Genomic DNA, 18,542 nt, shown 5'->3' with positions numbered 1-18,542 from the left:
TCCAATACTTGTTATGATTTATTAGATATTATGGATGATATATGGTATAGACCTTATGTTCTGTTAGCTTTCCCTAAAGACTATGTTTGTTCTAGCAGGTTGCAAATTACTGGCCAATCACCTTGCACTTATGAAAGCTTCATTTGACATTGGTTACATGGGTCTATTCCAGGTTTACCAATAGGTCTAGGGTAAGTCTTAATCTTGAGACCTTGTTTTACTCCCAATCATGGCCTTTTTGGGCTTTCAGTGAAAAACGTGAATTTTTTTTATCAATCCTTCCTAACTTTGGAGGACACAAATTTTAAATACTGCTACCCACAGGAAGCAGCATTTGGAATCTCTCCCTTGGATCTTCCAGCCTTCAAGCTGCAACTGATTATTTCTTTAGTCTCTTCTGTAATTCAAAGACTTTGAAGTTGAGGAGAGTTTATATGCTGATTCACTTCCTCCTTTCTAGATATTTTCCTCTGAATTTACAACCCCTCTGGCAGCCCTAAAAGTTGTCCTCTGGTGTCTGGGGCCTATCAGATTGTGTCTTTCTGCTTGAGTTATTGTTAGCCTAAGCTGCACAGACCACAGAGTGCCGTAAGGGGAAATGCCAAGTAAAAATAAATCTCACACAATACATTTCCCTTCTTTCACAGATTGAAACCTCTCCACTGTCTGCCTGTTTTTGGTCACTATCTATTGCTTTCAAATTGTTATTTTTTATATTTTGTCCAGATCCTTTATAGTTATCTGTTGAAGGTTAGTTTTATATATAAGCAACTAGAACTCCAGTGGGATATTTTATTACTCATTCATGTATGAACTATGTTTCCCTAATTGAGGAGCTTCCAGTGGTATATGATTTGTGGAGCATTTATCTTGTTATAACAGAAACTATTGATATGGAATAAGAAAAACATTCCTGGAAGATTTTGGAAAATATACAGTCCTTCCTCAAATATACTCATGGGAACCATAATAATGATTTTTCCACCCACAGGGTTCTAATGCCAGCTTCACATACTCTTTGGTAGAAAGCTCCAGAAATTCCCTCAAAAGCCATACAATTTGAGGAACTAACACTCTCAGGAACTGGTATATCCCTCATTTCATTGGGTCACTGGACTGGAAAAGATCGTGCAATGGTTATGAGCAGGATAACGAAGCTTTAAAATGCCACTAGAGATGCAAAAGATATTGAGATTTCCTCTGTCAGAATAAGAACTCTGCTCAATAAAAATTAAGAACAGAAGAGGATTAGCTTAAATTGATAATACTGTTCTTGGAAATAGACTAGTTTTTTCCTCATTTGGTGTGCTTCAACAAAGTTTAAAGTATCAAAATCTTTTCTAAGTTTTATCTTATAAAACAGACACTTTTGATTTTATCATATTAAAGTATAATACATTTTTAAATAATCTAAAGTCATTTATCTGAGAGGAAATACGAAATAGAGGATGGATTTTGGAGTCAGACTAACCTGAACTTTAATCCCAGCTATACGATTCACTAGCTGTGTGATTTTGGACATGATATTTAAGCTTTCTGATCTTCAGTTTCTGAATCTAGAAAGTGTGACTATTAATAGTGACCCATTGGGAATGGTGTGAGGTTGAAATCAGATAATGTATTTAAAGTGCCTGGCAAAGTGGCTGACACAGAGTATGCACTCAAGAAGTAGAAGGATGTTATCATCTAATGATTATAATAATATTAACATTATCATTATTATTAGTTAGCTGGCTGAAGAAAGTAAGAGTGTACAAAGAATTAAAAGAGTGAGATATTTTTTCTTTTTTGTAATGCACTGTATTATTTTGGTATTTTATTATACAAATTAATTATGCATCTCTGGCCTTTCCCTGCTATTTTTCCTGCTTTATCTCTACACTGTTTTCTTCACTAACTCAAGATTCTCACCCAGACCTTTTTTCAGCTTCTTAACTGAACAAAACTCTTTTCACTTTAAAGCCTTTACTTATTCTGTGCTTCCCTGTGCTTTTGGCCTACCCTTCCACACTGCCTTGAGGTCTTGGTTTAAATATCACTTCTACAGAGAAGTCTACCCTGGCCACCTAATCTAAGTCAATCTCATGACACCACCTAATTTATTTCTTTTCTAGCAGTTTTCACAATTTTTGATTATATGTTTACTTGGTATTTATTTTTTTTTTCCCTCTAAAAAACTGTAAGCCCTGCTCCGTGAAGATAGTGACCATGTCTGCGTATTCAATATACCTAGGGCTCAATATATTCAATACATATTTTGTGAATGAATAAATTAGAGAACAAATGTAATCTAAGATGCCATGAGGTAAATAAAGCTAGTCTATGATTTGCCACAAATGACTGGGAATAATTGGTTCTACAATAATAGAGACATGAGAAGTGACTGGGCTATTGAACCTTAAGGAGTGCATAAATAATAAGTAAACCCCAGTTAGATTTATGTGTACCAATCATTAAGTATGAGTATTTACTAATGGCTTAACAGCTTATATCATCCTTTTCTTTCCTTTTTTTTTTTTCTTCTCTAGAATGGCCACATCTGTTGCTCAGTGGATCCACAGTGCCTTCAGGAACTGTGAAGTTAACTGTCTCACGGGAGATTTCTGTTTAAAGAATGTTCTTTCATTAAAAAGACCAAAAAAAAAAAAAGTTAAAACTTAAAGTGGATGATTTGTGGGCAGCTAAGTGCAGCTTTGTTAATAGCTGAGTGAACATTCAATTATGAAATTTGTGAAGCTTGAGAAAATCACTAAAGGAAAATTCTTGGGGCAAAACGAGACTAGAATTCTGCTTCTACTGTGTCTGACATCACTGTGGTGGAAGAATGGGTGTGGAAGACACAGCACGACATCATGACCCCTGGATATAAAGCCTGAGACCATCAGAGCTTTGAAAGCCTCTAGCTTCACTGGTGCAGAAAATTTTTCTCTAGATCAGCATCTTCACGAATCAGTTAGGTTCCTCACTGCAAAAAATAAAATAAAATAAAATGTAAGGCAGTGAATGAATTATATTTTCAGAAGCAAAGCAAAGAAGCTATAACGTGTTATGTACAGTATACACTCCGAAAAGAAATCTGAAACAAGTTATTGTAATGATAAAAATAATGCACAGGCATGGTTACTTAATATTTTCTAACAGGAAAAGTCATCCCTATTTCCTTGTTTTACTGCACTTAATATTATTTGGTTGGATTTGTTCAGTATAAGCTCGTTCTTGTGCAAAATTAAATAAATATTTCTCTTACCTTATAACATGTCTGAGTGTCTTGTTTAATGTGTTCGTTTTTCCCACAGATGCTTCAACATACAAGTTGCTTCCTAGTTCTGATGAAAAACTCCCACATGCTATCTCCAAATTGAAAGGTGATTTTCACTAAATTAAATGTCTAAGTGGAGGATGTGACAGATACCTTCATTCTGCCTCTCTAGATGCTCTCGATCACCTTTCCTACCCTCTCTGTTTCCTGGGAGCTGATCTATGTAGACCATATTAATGGGTTCCCTTGTGCTCTGGGTTCTGGTCTGATTTCACCAATGGGGACCTCTGGCAGGATCTCAGAAAGAGGTAAACTTGGGGGTTTTATTCTGCTGGCTCCCTTCCTGCCAGATCACTACCACGATTAGCAGTATCACCTCACTGAAGGCTCCGTCTCCTGACACATGGCCCCCTCTGACTAGCTACCCTTTCCAGGTTCTAATAACTTCTTCTCTTTGCTTCTTCTAGCTTAGTAAGAACCCTGGCTGTTTTGTTCTCAGGAGGTACCTGCCCTATTTCTTGTTGATTTCCCTATTTCCTGTCACATCTTTATGAATGGTCCCTTTGTTAAACTCTCTTTAATTAGGCAGCTTGTGTGTGCCATCTGTTTTCTGCCAGGGATCTGACTGATACATCTAAGGAAGGGAGTATATAAGGATTGGGAATGTCTTGAAGAATTGGGCCTTCACATTTTGATATAAAAAAATTAAGGAATCCCAATGTTAGGAGGGACTATGACATTACATGTTAAATTTGTTGATATACTAGAGAATCTCAGGAGGAAAAAAGTAAACAGATTAATGACCCAATAAAAGATACATAATCCAATATCGCCCTATTCATATGTTTTGCATTAGGGTGAAAAACAAATACAAAATTATCAAATTAAATTTTAGCTGCATAGAGACTTTTTTTCTTTAAAGTAGAAAATGGAAATGGCCAGGATATGACCACCACAAACTACGGAAATGGTTAAAGTGGCTTTTCACTATCCCTTCACCATTGCTAAGGAAACATTCTTATACTAGCTGAGCTGAAGGATAATTTATAAATGTCTTAATACTTAGGCATGTGTAATATTTATTGAATGTGTGAATTCAAGTATCTCTCTATATTCCCTGGATTTATCATAAATTATTTTTTCTGCTGCCTTTTATATTTAATTTAAAATTTCAGCAGAGAACAGGTTTTTTTTTTTTTCTGCTGTTATTTACTACGGTAAATAGCAACTTACTCTCCAAGAAGGTATTAATTTGAAGATATTTCCATGTGAGTTTTTCCTTATATACATTTTGGATTTCATATTAAATCTTCCTGAAAAAATATATTTATTTGCATTAATGAGGAGACTAAAAAACAGTGTGTGCATGGAGATGTGTGTATGTATGTGCATACACACACCATCTTCATCCATATACTCATATATTCACCATTTGGATATTTTATGGCTTTCGAAAGAGGAAAAAGAAGCAAGACTGGAATTGCATATTCCCAATTTGTTATAAACCTTTGTAGGGCTCTGAGCATTTTGGTGGTTTTGCAGAAGCCTGGTTTCTATAGACTGCTAAATGAAAGAAAATTCTTATAACACTGAAAAGAGGGAAAAAATAAGATTATGTTCTCCCAAAGACTATTAAAACAATGAATGTGTTCAGATTGAATTTTTTCCCTTCAAGGTTTATACTGTAAAAAATAGATCCCTGGAGAAATACTGTTTACCCCGACAAGCAGTAATCAATTGCTTCTTAAGAACTTTTTTCTTTGAAAAAGAGGTGGTTAATGCCCTATTTCTTACTCTGGAGATAATTGGCAAAATGCCATAGTTGAATTATACCAACATTATGGGAAAGTGAGAGCTAAGAAGCATGAATTTAATCTGGGGGTACTTGGTTCTTTTAAAAGCATCTCTTGGTGACAATCCATGTTTTTTACATTTCTTATAGTTTCCCTTTTCTGAAAAGAAAAGCACAAGAATATTTAAATGTGATTCTTTGGTAATGTATGGCGATCCATATCATTTATCTCCCTTTTCGAAAGACTGCCATATTGCTTTTTTCCTCTGTCCTATATGGGGGTAAAGAGTGTCACGGGTTTGTTCAATTATACCACAATATCATGGAACTCTTTCAACTAACTTGGTTATCCATAGCCAAAGTTGAAACACTCTATAATTGCCTTTAAAAAAATGAATGGTATATCAAAGCTGTAAAAAAGCAATCAATACTCTTGAGTATAAGAGTAGCAGAAGTTACTCATTTGAACAAAGCTGCGATTATATGTGCTAAATAAAAAATCAGCTTCAGTTCACTAAGCATTAGCTCATCTATCAAAGCTCCATGTTGCTGAACAGTTTGGAGTTCCTCTGAAGGTCAGCAGGTTCCAGAGACCTGTGCATGGCCACAGTCCTGTTGATCTAGCGCTCAAACATCGATGAGACCAACTTTTTTTTAGAACAAGACATTTTGTTTTCATTTTTTCAAATGTAGAGTGTTAGTGGTACAATAGTAAATTGATCTCAGAGAGATTCCTGCCAAAAGGATACATAAGTGAATGCTTATGGTCTGTACACACTTTATTCATGGAGGTACCTGGACACTCACCCTCTGCACTCCCTTTGTTGCTGTGAAGTTGGCTCATTGTGTTCTTACTGACCTTTCATTATTGATGCACTGTTTTCTGCCCTAGAATTCAATATCTTCCATAAAGGAATTGTCAGCTCTTTGCAGAGTAATTGCCCTTACTTAATAGACCTGCAGGTAGAAGGGCAGGCGTGCCTTGAGCTATAGTGGCCCTGGATCTGTGATGAAATAAATTGACAAAGAAGAGAACCATTGGAGGAGTTTTGAATAAAATACTCTGAGCTGCAATTTCCTATATATACCTTGTATTTACCAGGAGACCATGGCAACTTCCTCCAAACCTTTGGTCTTTGTACCGGGATGAAATCGTTGTTTGTAGTGATTGTTTACTTGGCAAATACTGAAATTCTTTATTTTGAATGACAAATGGCATAACGTGTCACCATCACCACCAAATTATTGCATTTAAAACATGCTCTCTCATTTATCTCCACTGTTAGGTGCTTTAAAAAACACTCTGGAATAAGAGTATGACTATATGTAGAAGTAGAAATGATACCAAATTTAATTTTGCGTAATTTTCTTTCTCTTTTAGAAATACCTAGCTATAAATAGAGAAAAAAGAAAAATAGAAAATAGAATTTTCTAAAAATATATATAAAGAATCCAGGAATAAATCTACCAAAAGAGATGCATGGCCTTATGGAGAAAATATAAAACCACACTGAACAAATATTTTTGGAGGCCCCACCACATATCAGACACTGGCACTGTACGAAAAGCCTACTCTATGAGCCAATTTCACAGCAGCAGAGTCGGTGTACTGCAGAGTGGGAGTATCCAGGTACCACAGTGAATAAAGTATGTACAGAACACAAGCATTCGTGGATGGATGGATGTATTGCCTTCTTATGGAGTTCACATTCTAAGGGGGAGGAAAGAAAATTAACAAATACAAACATGCTATGTCAGGTGGGGATGAATGCTAGGAAGAAAAAATAAGCTGGATTGAGGTTGTGATATGGACAGGAGCGATAGTTTAGATAGGGTGTGCAGGAAGTACTCTTCTTGGTAAAGTGACATTGGAGCAAATACCTGAATGAAGTGAGGGGGTGAGTCATCTGTGTTTCTGGAGGGAGAGAATTAGAGAGAGAAAAATGTGTGAACAGGTCTGAGATGGGACCATGCTCTTATGTGTCTTAAGAGGAACAAGACAGCTGAGACATAAAGAAGATGTGATTGGAGGAGTAGCTGGTGACCATATCACATAGGTCTTCCCAGGTCAAGGTTAGTGATTTGAGTTTTCTTTTTAGTGAGATGGGAGTCATAAGAGGCTTTTGATCATAACTGTAACATAACTGGGCTGACCATTAAAAGGATCACATTTGCTCCTACATGGAGAATAGACAGGGGAGTTGCAGGAAGGGTGAGATGTGGTAAGTGTGGAAGCAGAAGATGTATTCATACTGCAGAATACCGGACAAGATGATAATGATTTGATCTAGGTTGGTAACAACAAGGGTGAGAAGTGAGAACCAATGGAATGTAACATTAAAGAAGATCCAACTAAATAAAAATATAGATAGGAAGATTAAATATCTTTAAAAGATCAATTCTCCCCAGTAGTTCTTTTTTTTTTTTTTTAAGTTTATTTATTTATTTTGAGAGACACAGAGACAGCGTGAGTCAGGAAGGGGGCAGAGAGAGGGAGAGAGAGAAATCCCAGGCAGGCTCCTCGCTGCCAGCACAGAGCCCAATGTGGGGCTCAAACTCACATGAGGTCATGAGATCATGACCTAACCTAAACCAAAAGTCAGATACTTAACCGACTGAGCCACTCAGGCGCCCCTCCCCAGTAGTTCTAATAAGAAAAAAATTTATGTTTAACAATAGTTCTTTAAGGTGATCCTAAACTATCATAGAAAAACAAATGGCCAAGAATACTGTAAAGAATTATATCTGAGGGGGCACCTGAGTGATTCAGCCAGTTACCCTTCCCACTCTCAATATCAGCCCAGGTCATGACGTCACTGTTCATCAGATGGGCTCCACATCGGGCTCTGCACTGACAGTGTGAATGAAGCCTGCTGGGGATTCTCTCTTCTCTTTCTTCCTCTCTGCCCCTCCCCCCCACTTTCTCTCAAAATAAATAAACATTGAGGGCAGGAGAGACTTGTCCTACAACATACCAAGATGGTATAAAGCTGTAGAAATTAAGAGTATTGCTATAGAAATAAACAAGACAGATGAGAGATCGATGTATATAATAGCGTTAAGATCTCAGAAAACATCCCAAACATATGGATACTTGATATGTGACAGAGGTTACATTGAAGAGGTGGGCCTGTGGAAATCGGTTGTGGAAAAACAAAAACATGTCCTTATTTCACACAAATTAACTCCACATAGATTAAAGACCTAAATATAAAAAGTAACACAAACTTATGAAGAAATTTTAGGAGAATGCTTTTTGACCTCAGAATATTTTATTAAAATTTTTTTTAATGTTTATTTTATTTTTGAGACAGAGAGAGACAGAGTATGAACGGGGGAGGGCCAGAGAAAGAGGGAGACACAGAATCTGAAACAGGCTCCAAGGCTCTGAGCTGTCAGCACAGAGCCCGACGCAGGGCTCGAACTCACGGACCGCGAGATCATGACCTGAGCCGAAGTCGAACGCTTAACCAACTGAGCCACCCAGGTGCCCCAACCTCAGAATATTTTAAAAGAGACTCAAAAGGAATATATCATAAAATTATGGTTAAATTCTACTATATGAAATTGATGAAAAGACCAGGCAGAGGCTTGAAAAAATATTGGCGTTATATATAACCACAAACGATTGGTAACCAGAACATATACACACACACATACACTCACTCCTAAAAAGAAGAAAACTGCAGCGGTGCCTGGGTCGTTTAGTTGGTTGAGTCCAACTTTGGCTTAGGTCATGATCGCATGGTTCTGTGAGTTCGATCTCCACACTGGGCTCTGTGCTGACAGCTCCCAGTCTGGAGCCTGCTTCGGATTCTGTGTTTCCCTTTTTCTCTGCCCCTCCCCAACTCACAGTCTGTCTCTGTCTCTCTCTCTCAAAAATAAATAAACATTAAAAAAGGAAGAAGAAAAGTGCAAAGTATCCAAAGAAAAGTGAACAAAAGACATACACAGGTATTTCACAAGAAAAGAAACCCCAAAATGACTACTAAATGTGAAAATTTTCTTGGGCTCCCCAGTATGCAGGTAGGTTTATATTAAAACCATAATGGCAAAATTGAACTAAAAATTAATAAAGTTTGAAAGCAGGATAACACCAATTTTTGGTGAGAATGTGAAACAACAGGAGCTCTTACACAGCAGTAGTGGTATTATACATTACACAAACTCCAAACCACTTTGGAGGGCAGTTTTGCAATACGTGAAGTTGAGGATATGCACCCCTCATGCCCCAGTGTGTACTCTTACGTACATGATCAACACCCGCACTGTCCAAAACAGTAGCCACTAGTCATTTGTGGCTATTTAAATTTAAATTAATTGAATTGAATTAAATTAAATTAAAATTCAGTTCCTCAGTTGCCTGAGCAACTGTGACTATTGGCTTATCTACTGTATTGGACAGCACAATGGTAGTTCTATCATTACAGAAAGTTCCATTGGAATGGCACTAATCTATAGAAATTTTCGTACACATATACAAGAAGACATGTAAAGGATACTCATAGTAGCATTATTTGTAATAATGAAATTCTAGAAACTACTCAAATGTCAATCCATAGGATCACTGATAAACTGTGGTATGCTTATATTTTGGAATTTTCTAGAACATGAAAATGAATAAGAACTACATATAGTAACATGGATGAATCTCAGAAACGATGTTTAGGAAAAAAATCAAGATGCAAAAAATACACATATATTACAGTGTTTATATAAAGTTTTAAAATGTGCAAAACTTTGTATTATGTCTTAATATATTTATGCAAGTGTAATTATTTCAAAGTGCATGGAAATGACAGACATCAAATTAGGATAGTGGCTGCTTCCGAGAGGTGGCAGAGAAGTGCCGAGTATACAGGATATGTAATTGTGTTGGTAATATTTGTTTAACATTTTATTCTGTACATTTCAAATATTTCAAATAATGTTGCCTATTGCTGACATTCAGGTAAATGAATTCACAAATTACATTTCTATTCCCCAAAGGAAGCCAGTTAGTTTTTGACCGATATGTATGGAAGTCACAAGATTTGTGCAAGTAAGGCTTTAGACAATTATATATGGTAATCATGCCTAAAAGGTTTCTATTTCTAATAATTTAAGTAAATAAATATAATATTTCTCCTTTAACACAAATAGTAAAAGAAAAAAACATGACCATGATCTCACCACTATTTTGATTATTTGTTCTTGGCTCACATGATTACATATTTTACATTGTTGCTGTCATGGTATCATTTTTATTTTTACCTTTTGCATAGCATTTTATTGTAAACAATTTTTATGTTATTAAATGTTCATAAAATTTTAATGGCCTGTAAATGTTTCATTGATCTGTTGGAAATGTAGTTTATTTCCTTCTAACTTTTTTCTTATTATGAATGCTGCTACAATTCATATCATGTAAGTTATCTTTGGACTATATTATCAAGAAGAGATTTAATGAAGCAAGTTATGAACAATTTTAAGGACGTGGTTTGGCTTGTTTTATTGCTTGTCTGAAATCTGTACCAATGAACAATGCCACTGGCAAAGTTTAGGATTCTTTTTAAAATATTGTTGTATATTACCAATTTAATTTTAGTCCTCCACTATTTTTTATAGACGTAAAATGGTATATTACTGTTTTAATTTGAATTTCTTTAAATAACTGTGAGGTTAAATTTATGGAGGTATTGTCATTTTTTTCCTTATGTTCTTTCTTCATATAACTTTTCTGCTTTGATGTTTTTCTTATAAGTCAGAATTGGGTAGTTGTGTTTAACTGTTAGAGATCTTTTGACATAGTTTTGCCAATGTCTTCCTCCGTATATTATTTTTACTTTATTTATTTTTATTTTTAATTTTTTTAAGTTTATTTGAAGATAGTGAGAGAGAAAATGTGAGCAGAGGAGGGGCAGAGAGACGGACAGACAGAGAATCCCAAGCAGGCTTATCTGTCACAGCAGAGCCTGATGCGGGGCTCAAACTCATGAACTATGCCATCATGACTTGAGCCAAAGTCAAGAGATGGATGCTTAACTAACTGACCCACCCAGGCACCCCATTTTAATTTTATTATAAAGATTTTTAATATGTATCATAGATGGTTGCTTTAATAACCTCTTGTATTTCTTCAAAGTCAGATTACTATAATACAATTAGCTCCTTGAACACATCCAGAAATGGGACACTCACCACCTGCAGAAACCACACATTCCATTTTTGAAATTCTCTATTTGAGTTCTTCTGAACATCATTTGAAATCTATCTTCTGTAAATTGCAACTTCACTTATGTCACATTGGTCCTAGATCTACTCATTGGGCCATACTTACAAGCTCCTCTTCAAATATTCTTCTAAAACCCTCTACTTCCGGTATTACATTTCTCCAGGTCACTCAGTCTGTGCTCAGAAAGGATTTGAGCTGTTCTCTTCTAAATGTTCTCCAGTTGTTCATAGTGCCTGTATATGTGTCATGCCCAAAACCAAGCACCACATTTCAGGAGAAATGTCTTTAGCCAAAGACATGCTTGGTTAAGAAGCTGAGAATATAAACTGGGACTCCTTCACTGGATTTTATCTTACAAAGAATAATAACAACTTTCTCCCAATTCACCAAGTGATGTCTTCTGATATATTTGAAATTCATAAAAACTTTAAAATGCTAACTAAGAGAACATTTATAGTCAAATTGTATTCTCCCAAATGTGTTTAAAAAATCATCTTTCTAATAGCATATTCAGTGCTGTGTAAAATCGGATTCTATTTGGTGGTATATTACTATTCCATAAAGAATCCGCTAGCATGTATGTTCTACTTCAAATTGAATTTTTCTAGTAATTTGGGCTTTTCAACTATAGTAAATACATTTCTCAGTGCAGGACTTCGTGCATCATCTCATCGTTCTAAATGATATGCCAAAGGAAGACAACTTTGCCTTGCTCTGAATAAAACAGCTTGATTTTTAGTAATTTGAATCATTTCAACTGCAAAACCGAGCCAATAGAAACAGAATTGTATCACTTTGGTTAAATTCTTACTTGACATAAAGCAGGACACAGTAGCACACTTCACTGAGTGGCGATTAACAAGAAAGACAGAATTATTGCAATTGACACATTTAACCTATGTTTTCTGAACATCAGTTTTTATTCTGTTGGTCACATAGGTTAACCAACCCAGAGTTTTGTTTTACCTTCTTTTTTTTCTTTAAGGAAAACTGCTTCTTTTTTGATGTTTATCAAATATGAACTGTTTTGTTTATGTATTACTTTATGTATTTTTTAAACATTACTTTTTTAAAAAGTCACTCTCCATGCGATTATTCTGTTTGGTAACATCACTTTGTCATTATCCTGAGGGGAAAAGGACTACGTCAGCAGGTCCACTCCAAGCCTTAGACTGTGTTTTGCTGCTTGTTATAGTACCAGGACAGGATCATAGGAAAGGGACTAAGCATGGAAGCAACAAAGTATGTGGAACCCTCTTAGCTGGCAGCTTCTCCTTTTTAAAAAATTTTGAACGTTTATGTTTGAAAGAGACAGAGAACTTGAGTAAGGGAGGAACGGAGACAGAGGCAGACAGAGGATCCAAAGCGGGCTCTGTGCTGACAACAGAGTGCCTGATGTGGAGCTCGAACCCACAAACTGTGAGATCATGGCCTGAGCCGAAGTAGGGTTCTCAACTGACTGAGCCACCCAGGCGCCCCTTCCTTTTTTGAAAAATAGTCTTCCTTTTATATGCTTTATTTCCATTGTGTAGAATAGCTTTCACTTACTCTTCTTAATAAACCACATTTTTCTGCAAAAATTTAGGTAAGATGCTAAATCCTTATCCTCTTGATCCATTTCCAGTAAGATATTCTCCTCCTCCTCCACCTCCTGATTGCCTTGCACTTATGTTACCTTGTTCATCCTACTGAATGTACCTGAAGGCAGGATTCATGTTTCACTCATCTTTTAACTTCCACACAGTGTAGTGGCTGGTTTAGAATAGAATCTCTATTAATATTTTTTATGCTCTAGAATTTTTTCAGCTTTATTGAGGTATAATTGACAAATAAAATTGTAATATATTGAAGTATACATCAGTATGATTTGATACACACACACACACACATAGTGAAAGGATTCCTACCATTTGGTTAATTATACACTCATTATTACAGTAATATAAAATAATATATATTAATGTATTAATAATAAAATATATATTTGGTGACAACATTTAAAGTCCTAATCTCTTAGTAAATTTCAATTACACATTATAGTATCACCAAGTATGGTCACCATGTTATACATTAGATCCTCAGACCTTATTCATCTTATAGCTGAAAGTCTGTACCCTTTTACCTACCTCTCCCTATTTCCCCCTACTCCCAAGCCATGGCAACCACTTTTCTACTGTCTAAGAGTTTGACATTTTTTATTTTAGATTCCACATATGGTACCATGCATATTTATCTTTCCTTATCTGGCTTATTTCACTTAGCATAATGCCCTCAAGGCCCATTTGTGTTGTCACATATGTCAGGATTGCCTTTCTAATGGCTGAACAATATTGGAGGATATATATATCTGTATCTATCTATCTATCTATCTATCTATCTATCTATACAGACACCTGTATAGATAGATACAGATATAATATCTTCTCTATCCATTCATCCATTGACAGACACATAGACTGTTCCATATCCTGGTTATTATGATGCAATGAACATGGGAGTGCAGGTATCTCTTCCGTTTTCATTTCTTTTTTTTAATTTTTTAAATGTTTATTATTGTTTAAGAGACAGAGACACAGTGTGAGTGAGGGAGGGGCAGAGAGAGAGGGAGACACAGAATCTGAAGCAGGCTCTAGGCTCTGAGTGGTCAGCACAGAGCCCCACATGGGGCTTGAACCAATGAACCATGAGATCTTGACCTGAGTTGAAGTCAGATGCTTAACCAACTGAGCCACCCAAGCGCCCCATCTTCTGTTTTCATTTCTTTTGGATATATACACAGAAATGGGTTTGCTGGATCATATGGTAGCTTTATTTTTAATTTTTTTAAGTAACCACCATATTATTTTCCATAGTGGTTGCACCAATTTACCTTTCCCACCAGCAGTGCTCAAGAATTCCTTTTTCTCCACATCCTTACCAATATCTCCTATATTTTTGGTAATAGTCATTTCAACAGGTGCGAATAATATCTTAGTGTGGTTTTGATTTGTACTTCCCTGATGACTTGTGATATTGAGTGCCTTTTCATATACTTGTTAGCCATTTGTATGTCTTCCTTAGAAAAATGTCTATTTGGTTCTTTCTTGGAAAAATGTCATTGTTTAAAATTTATTTATTTAGGGGGCGCCTGGGTGGCTCAGTTGGTTAAGCGTCCGACTTCAGCTCAGGTCACGATCTCGCGGTCCGTGAGTTCCAGCCTGCGTCGGGCTCTGGGCTGATGGCTCAGAGCATGTAGTCTGCTTCCGATTCTGTGTCTCCCTCTCTCTCTGCCCCTCCCCCGTTCATGCTCTGTCTCTCTCTGTCCCCAAAATAAATAAACGTTAAAAAAAATTAAAAAAAAATAAAATTTATTATTTAAATTCAAGTTACTTAACATACAGTGTAGTATTGCTTTCCAGGTAGAACCCATCATTTACATATGACACCTAGTGCTCATCCCAACAAGTGCCCTCCTTAATGCCCATCACCCATTTACTCATCTGCCACATACCTCCTCTCCAGCAACCTTCAGTTTGTTCTCTGTCTTCAAGAGTCTCTTATGGTTTGCCTCCCTCTCTGTTTTTACCTTATTTTTCTTCTATTCATTTCTAATCAGAATTTTTGTGTTCTTTGCTATTGAGTTGTGTGAGTTCTTTATAGAATTTGGATATTAACACTTTATCAGATACATGATGTACAAATATTTCCTCCCATTCCGTAGGTTGCCTTTTCTTTCTTAATCGTTTCCTTTGCTATGGAGAAGTTTTTTAGTTTGATGAGTCAAACTACAGCCTTTGCCATTGATGTCAAATTCAAAAGTCATTGCCAAGACCAATGTCAAGGCGCTTACCCCCTATGTTTTTTTCTAGGAGCTTTACAGTTTCTGGGTTTAAATATAAGACCATACTGCATTTTGAGTTAATTTTTTGTGTATGGTATAAGATAGGGTCCAGTTTCATTCTTTTGCATGTGGCTGTCCAGGTTTATCAGTCCCATTTATTGAAGAGACTATCCTTTCCTCATTGTATATTCTTGGCTCCTTTGTCATAAATTAACTGACCATATATGCATGGGTTTATTCCTGGGCTCTGTTTTCTATTCCATTAATCTACATGTCTGTTTTTATGCCTATACTATACTATTTGGGTTACTATAGCTTTAAAATATATTTTGAAATCAGGAAGTGTGATGCTTCCAATTCTTTCTCAAGATTGCTTTGGCTATTTGTGGGTTTTTGTGGTTCCATATCATTTTAGAATTGTTTGTTCTATTTCTGTAAAAAATGCCAGAGGAATTTTCATAGGAATTGCATTGAATCTGTACATTGCTTTGGGTAGTATGGACACTTTAACAATGTTAATTTTTCCAATCCATGAGCATGGAATACCTTTCCATTTATAAGCATGTTCTTCAATTTCTTTCATTAACATCTTAGAGTTTTCAGTGTACAAGTCTTTCATCTCCTTGGCTAAATATATTCCTAGGTATTTTCTTTTTGATGCAATTGTAAGTGATATTATTTTTTAATTACTCTGATGGCTCATTGTTAGTGTATAGAAACAGAATTGATTTTTGTATATTGATTTTGTATCCTGCAATGTTACTGAATTCATGTCTTAGTTCTAACATTTTTTTGGTAGAGTCCTTGGAGTTTAAAGTTTCATCTGCCGACAAAAACAATTTTACTTTTTCCTTTCCAATTTAGATATCTTTGATTTCTTTTTTGCCTGATTGCTCTCACTAGGCCCTCCAATACTATGTTGAATAAAAGTGGCAAGGATGGACACCACTTGTGTTTAGTTCCTGATCCAGAGGAAAAGTTTTCAGCTTTTCATCATTAAGTATGACGTTAGCTGTGGGCTTGTCCTATATGGTCTTTATTACATTGAGATACATTCCTTCTGTATCCGGTTTGTTGAAAAATCTTATTATGGATGGATGTTGAATTTTGTCATATCATGTGAATTTTATCCTTCTTTTATTAAGGTGGGGTGTCACATTGATTAATTTGTGTATGTTGAATCATCCTTTGCTTCCCTGGAAAAAAAATCCTACCTGATCATGGTGTATGGGTCCTTTTAATGTACTGTTGAATTTGATTTTCTAATACTGTGTTGAGTATTTTTGTATCTATGTTCATCAGGGATATTAGCCTGTAATTTTCTTTTCTGCACCATCCTTGTGTTAGGATAGTGCTGGCCTCATAACATGAGTTGAGAAGCATTCCTTCCTCTTCTATTTTTTGCAAGATTTTTTGAGAAGGATTGACATTAATTTTTTGCATATTTGGTAGAAATCACCAGTGAAGCCATCTGCTTCCTGAAGTTTTCCTTTTGGGGAGGTTGGGTGCTCCTAAATCTGTTATTAACTGTGTCTTTCTTTGCTACAGTTTTGTGAGACATATGAATGCAAGCCATTTTGGCTATCAGAGCTAGGCAATCCAGGAGCCTGTCACTTGAATGGTAGCTGCAAAAGCTGAGCACCAGACAAGTGTATAAGCTCCTTCCAGGGAGATACTGGCAACTTGGAGTGGTCCTCAGGATTAGGGTAGGGGACAGACATAGAAGGTGTTCACAGACTTCCCTGGCCTCTGGGGAGGATCATAGTCATCCTTTGGATGAATGTTAAATTAGAAGCCTGACTCTCTAAGAAGCTTTTAAAGTATACAAACAGTCCTCTTTCAGGGAAAGAATGGGAGAAGGGCATTTCTGTCTGCTTCCTCTCTGCTGAGCCCTGGGAAGACAGCTGGTTAAGACCTGTTTCTTGGGGCACCTGGGTGACTCAGTTGGTTAAACATCCAACCCTTGATTTCAGCTCAGGTCATGATCTCACGGTTTGTGGGTTTGAGCCCCATGTTTGAGCCTGCTTGGGACTCTCTCCCTCTCTCTCTGCCCTTTCCCAGTTGTGTTCTATCTCTCAAAATAAATAAATAAACTTAAGAAAAAAAAGACCTGTTTCTTTGTTTGCTGCAGTCCTGTGGGGCACATGAACGTCATTCCCATTGGCTTTCAGAGCCAGGTGATCTAGGCATCTTTCCCTGGGTGGCAGCCACAAATGCTGGGTTCCAGACATGTATGCAAGCTCCTTCCAGGGACACATGGACAATTTAGGGGTGAGCTCAAGGGACAGAGCAGGGGTGATAGCTACTGCTTTTTTCCTGTCTCAGGGGAGGACTGCAGTCAGCCCCTAGGTACCTGTTAAATTCGAAGCATGACCCTGAAGCAACAACTTCTAACAAATGCAGATAGGCCTCTTTTGGGAAGGACTGAGAGAAGGACAACTTGTGCCTGCTCCCTCTGCTATAAGCTTTGGGGATACAGCCTTAGTGAGTCCTCTTGAGAAGTATTTCTTTGTTTGTTATAGTCTTGTGTGTTTTAAAAGACATAAGCCATTATGTCCATTAAAGTTAGGTGTTTGGGGGACCCATCCCTCAGGTGGGAGTCTTAAAAGTTGGGGTGCTTGATGTGCTCCTTGGGGAGGAGCTGGGAGTTGGGAGTTCCCTCTCAATTGTATGGTACTGCCACGGGTGGGGTTTAGTAAGTGTGTCTCAGCCTTTCCCAGCTGTTTCAATGTGGGTGATGCAGGTGTAGGATTTGCTCAGCTCTTTTCTGGGTTTCTTTTAGAAGGAGTTGCTCTGTGTTTAGCTGAAGATTTGTTGTGCCCATGGAAAGAGATGAATTCAGGAGGTTCCTGTTTCTCCATCTTGGACCCCATTCTGCCTAAAGCTGGCTTCTAACTCAGGCCTTAGACTAAAGAAGAGAAAAGAAGTTTTAGCTCACTTGGGGTCTGGAGAGTCGACTAAAAGTGGGTTTGAATCCAAACCCCCACCTAATGGGCAGAAAATAAATATTTTAGGCACACATTCTCTGTTGCAACTACTCAAGTCTGCTGTTGTAGACCTAATATATAAATACAGAGCATATGTTCTACAGCGTAATACAAAATGAATGAACATAGATGTGTCCCAATAAAATTGCACTGGCAGAAATCAATGGCAGGCCACTTTTGGCCCACTGGCCATAGTTTGTCAACTTCTGCTCTAAGTTATAGATACCATGGGAAACCTCCGATAGTAATGCACATGGCCTATTGGGCATTGCAAATTTTGTTGCCCCAAACAGACTTATTTTTCTATTTCTTATATGTAAACATCGAAGAAATTCATGATCAAAATCCTGAAAGCATTTTAGGAAATCCAGACTGAAGGAGACCCACATTTGCAAAACTCTAAATCTACATGTAGCCATGCTGCTCACCCCAGTCAAGTTTGCCCCCTTCTTCCCTCAGCCCCCAAACAT

The 18,542-nt window shown here is 36.8% G+C and overlaps 1 protein-coding gene across 4 annotated transcripts in view; it reads left to right on the top strand.

Moving 5' to 3' along the window:
• Positions 1 to 3,251, top strand: part of NELL2 (neural EGFL like 2) — a 390,253-nt gene extending 387,002 nt beyond the window's left edge. For all 4 annotated transcript variants that reach the window (XM_045061670.1, XM_023256973.2, XM_019834835.2 and 1 more), the window contains one exon: positions 2,529 to 3,251. In XM_045061670.1, the coding sequence (XP_044917605.1) occupies positions 2,529 to 2,579 (51 nt within the window). In that variant the 3' untranslated portion in view covers positions 2,580 to 3,251. The remainder of the gene's footprint in view (positions 1 to 2,528) is intronic.
• The last annotated feature ends 15,291 nt before the right edge of the window (positions 3,252 to 18,542 follow it).

Source organism: Felis catus, chromosome B4 (genome assembly GCF_018350175.1).
Source record: "Felis catus isolate Fca126 chromosome B4, F.catus_Fca126_mat1.0, whole genome shotgun sequence".
NCBI lineage: Eukaryota > Metazoa > Chordata > Mammalia > Carnivora > Felidae > Felis > Felis catus.
The sequence above is the reverse complement of the archived record's forward strand: the minus strand, read 5'-3'. Positions and strand labels throughout refer to the sequence as shown.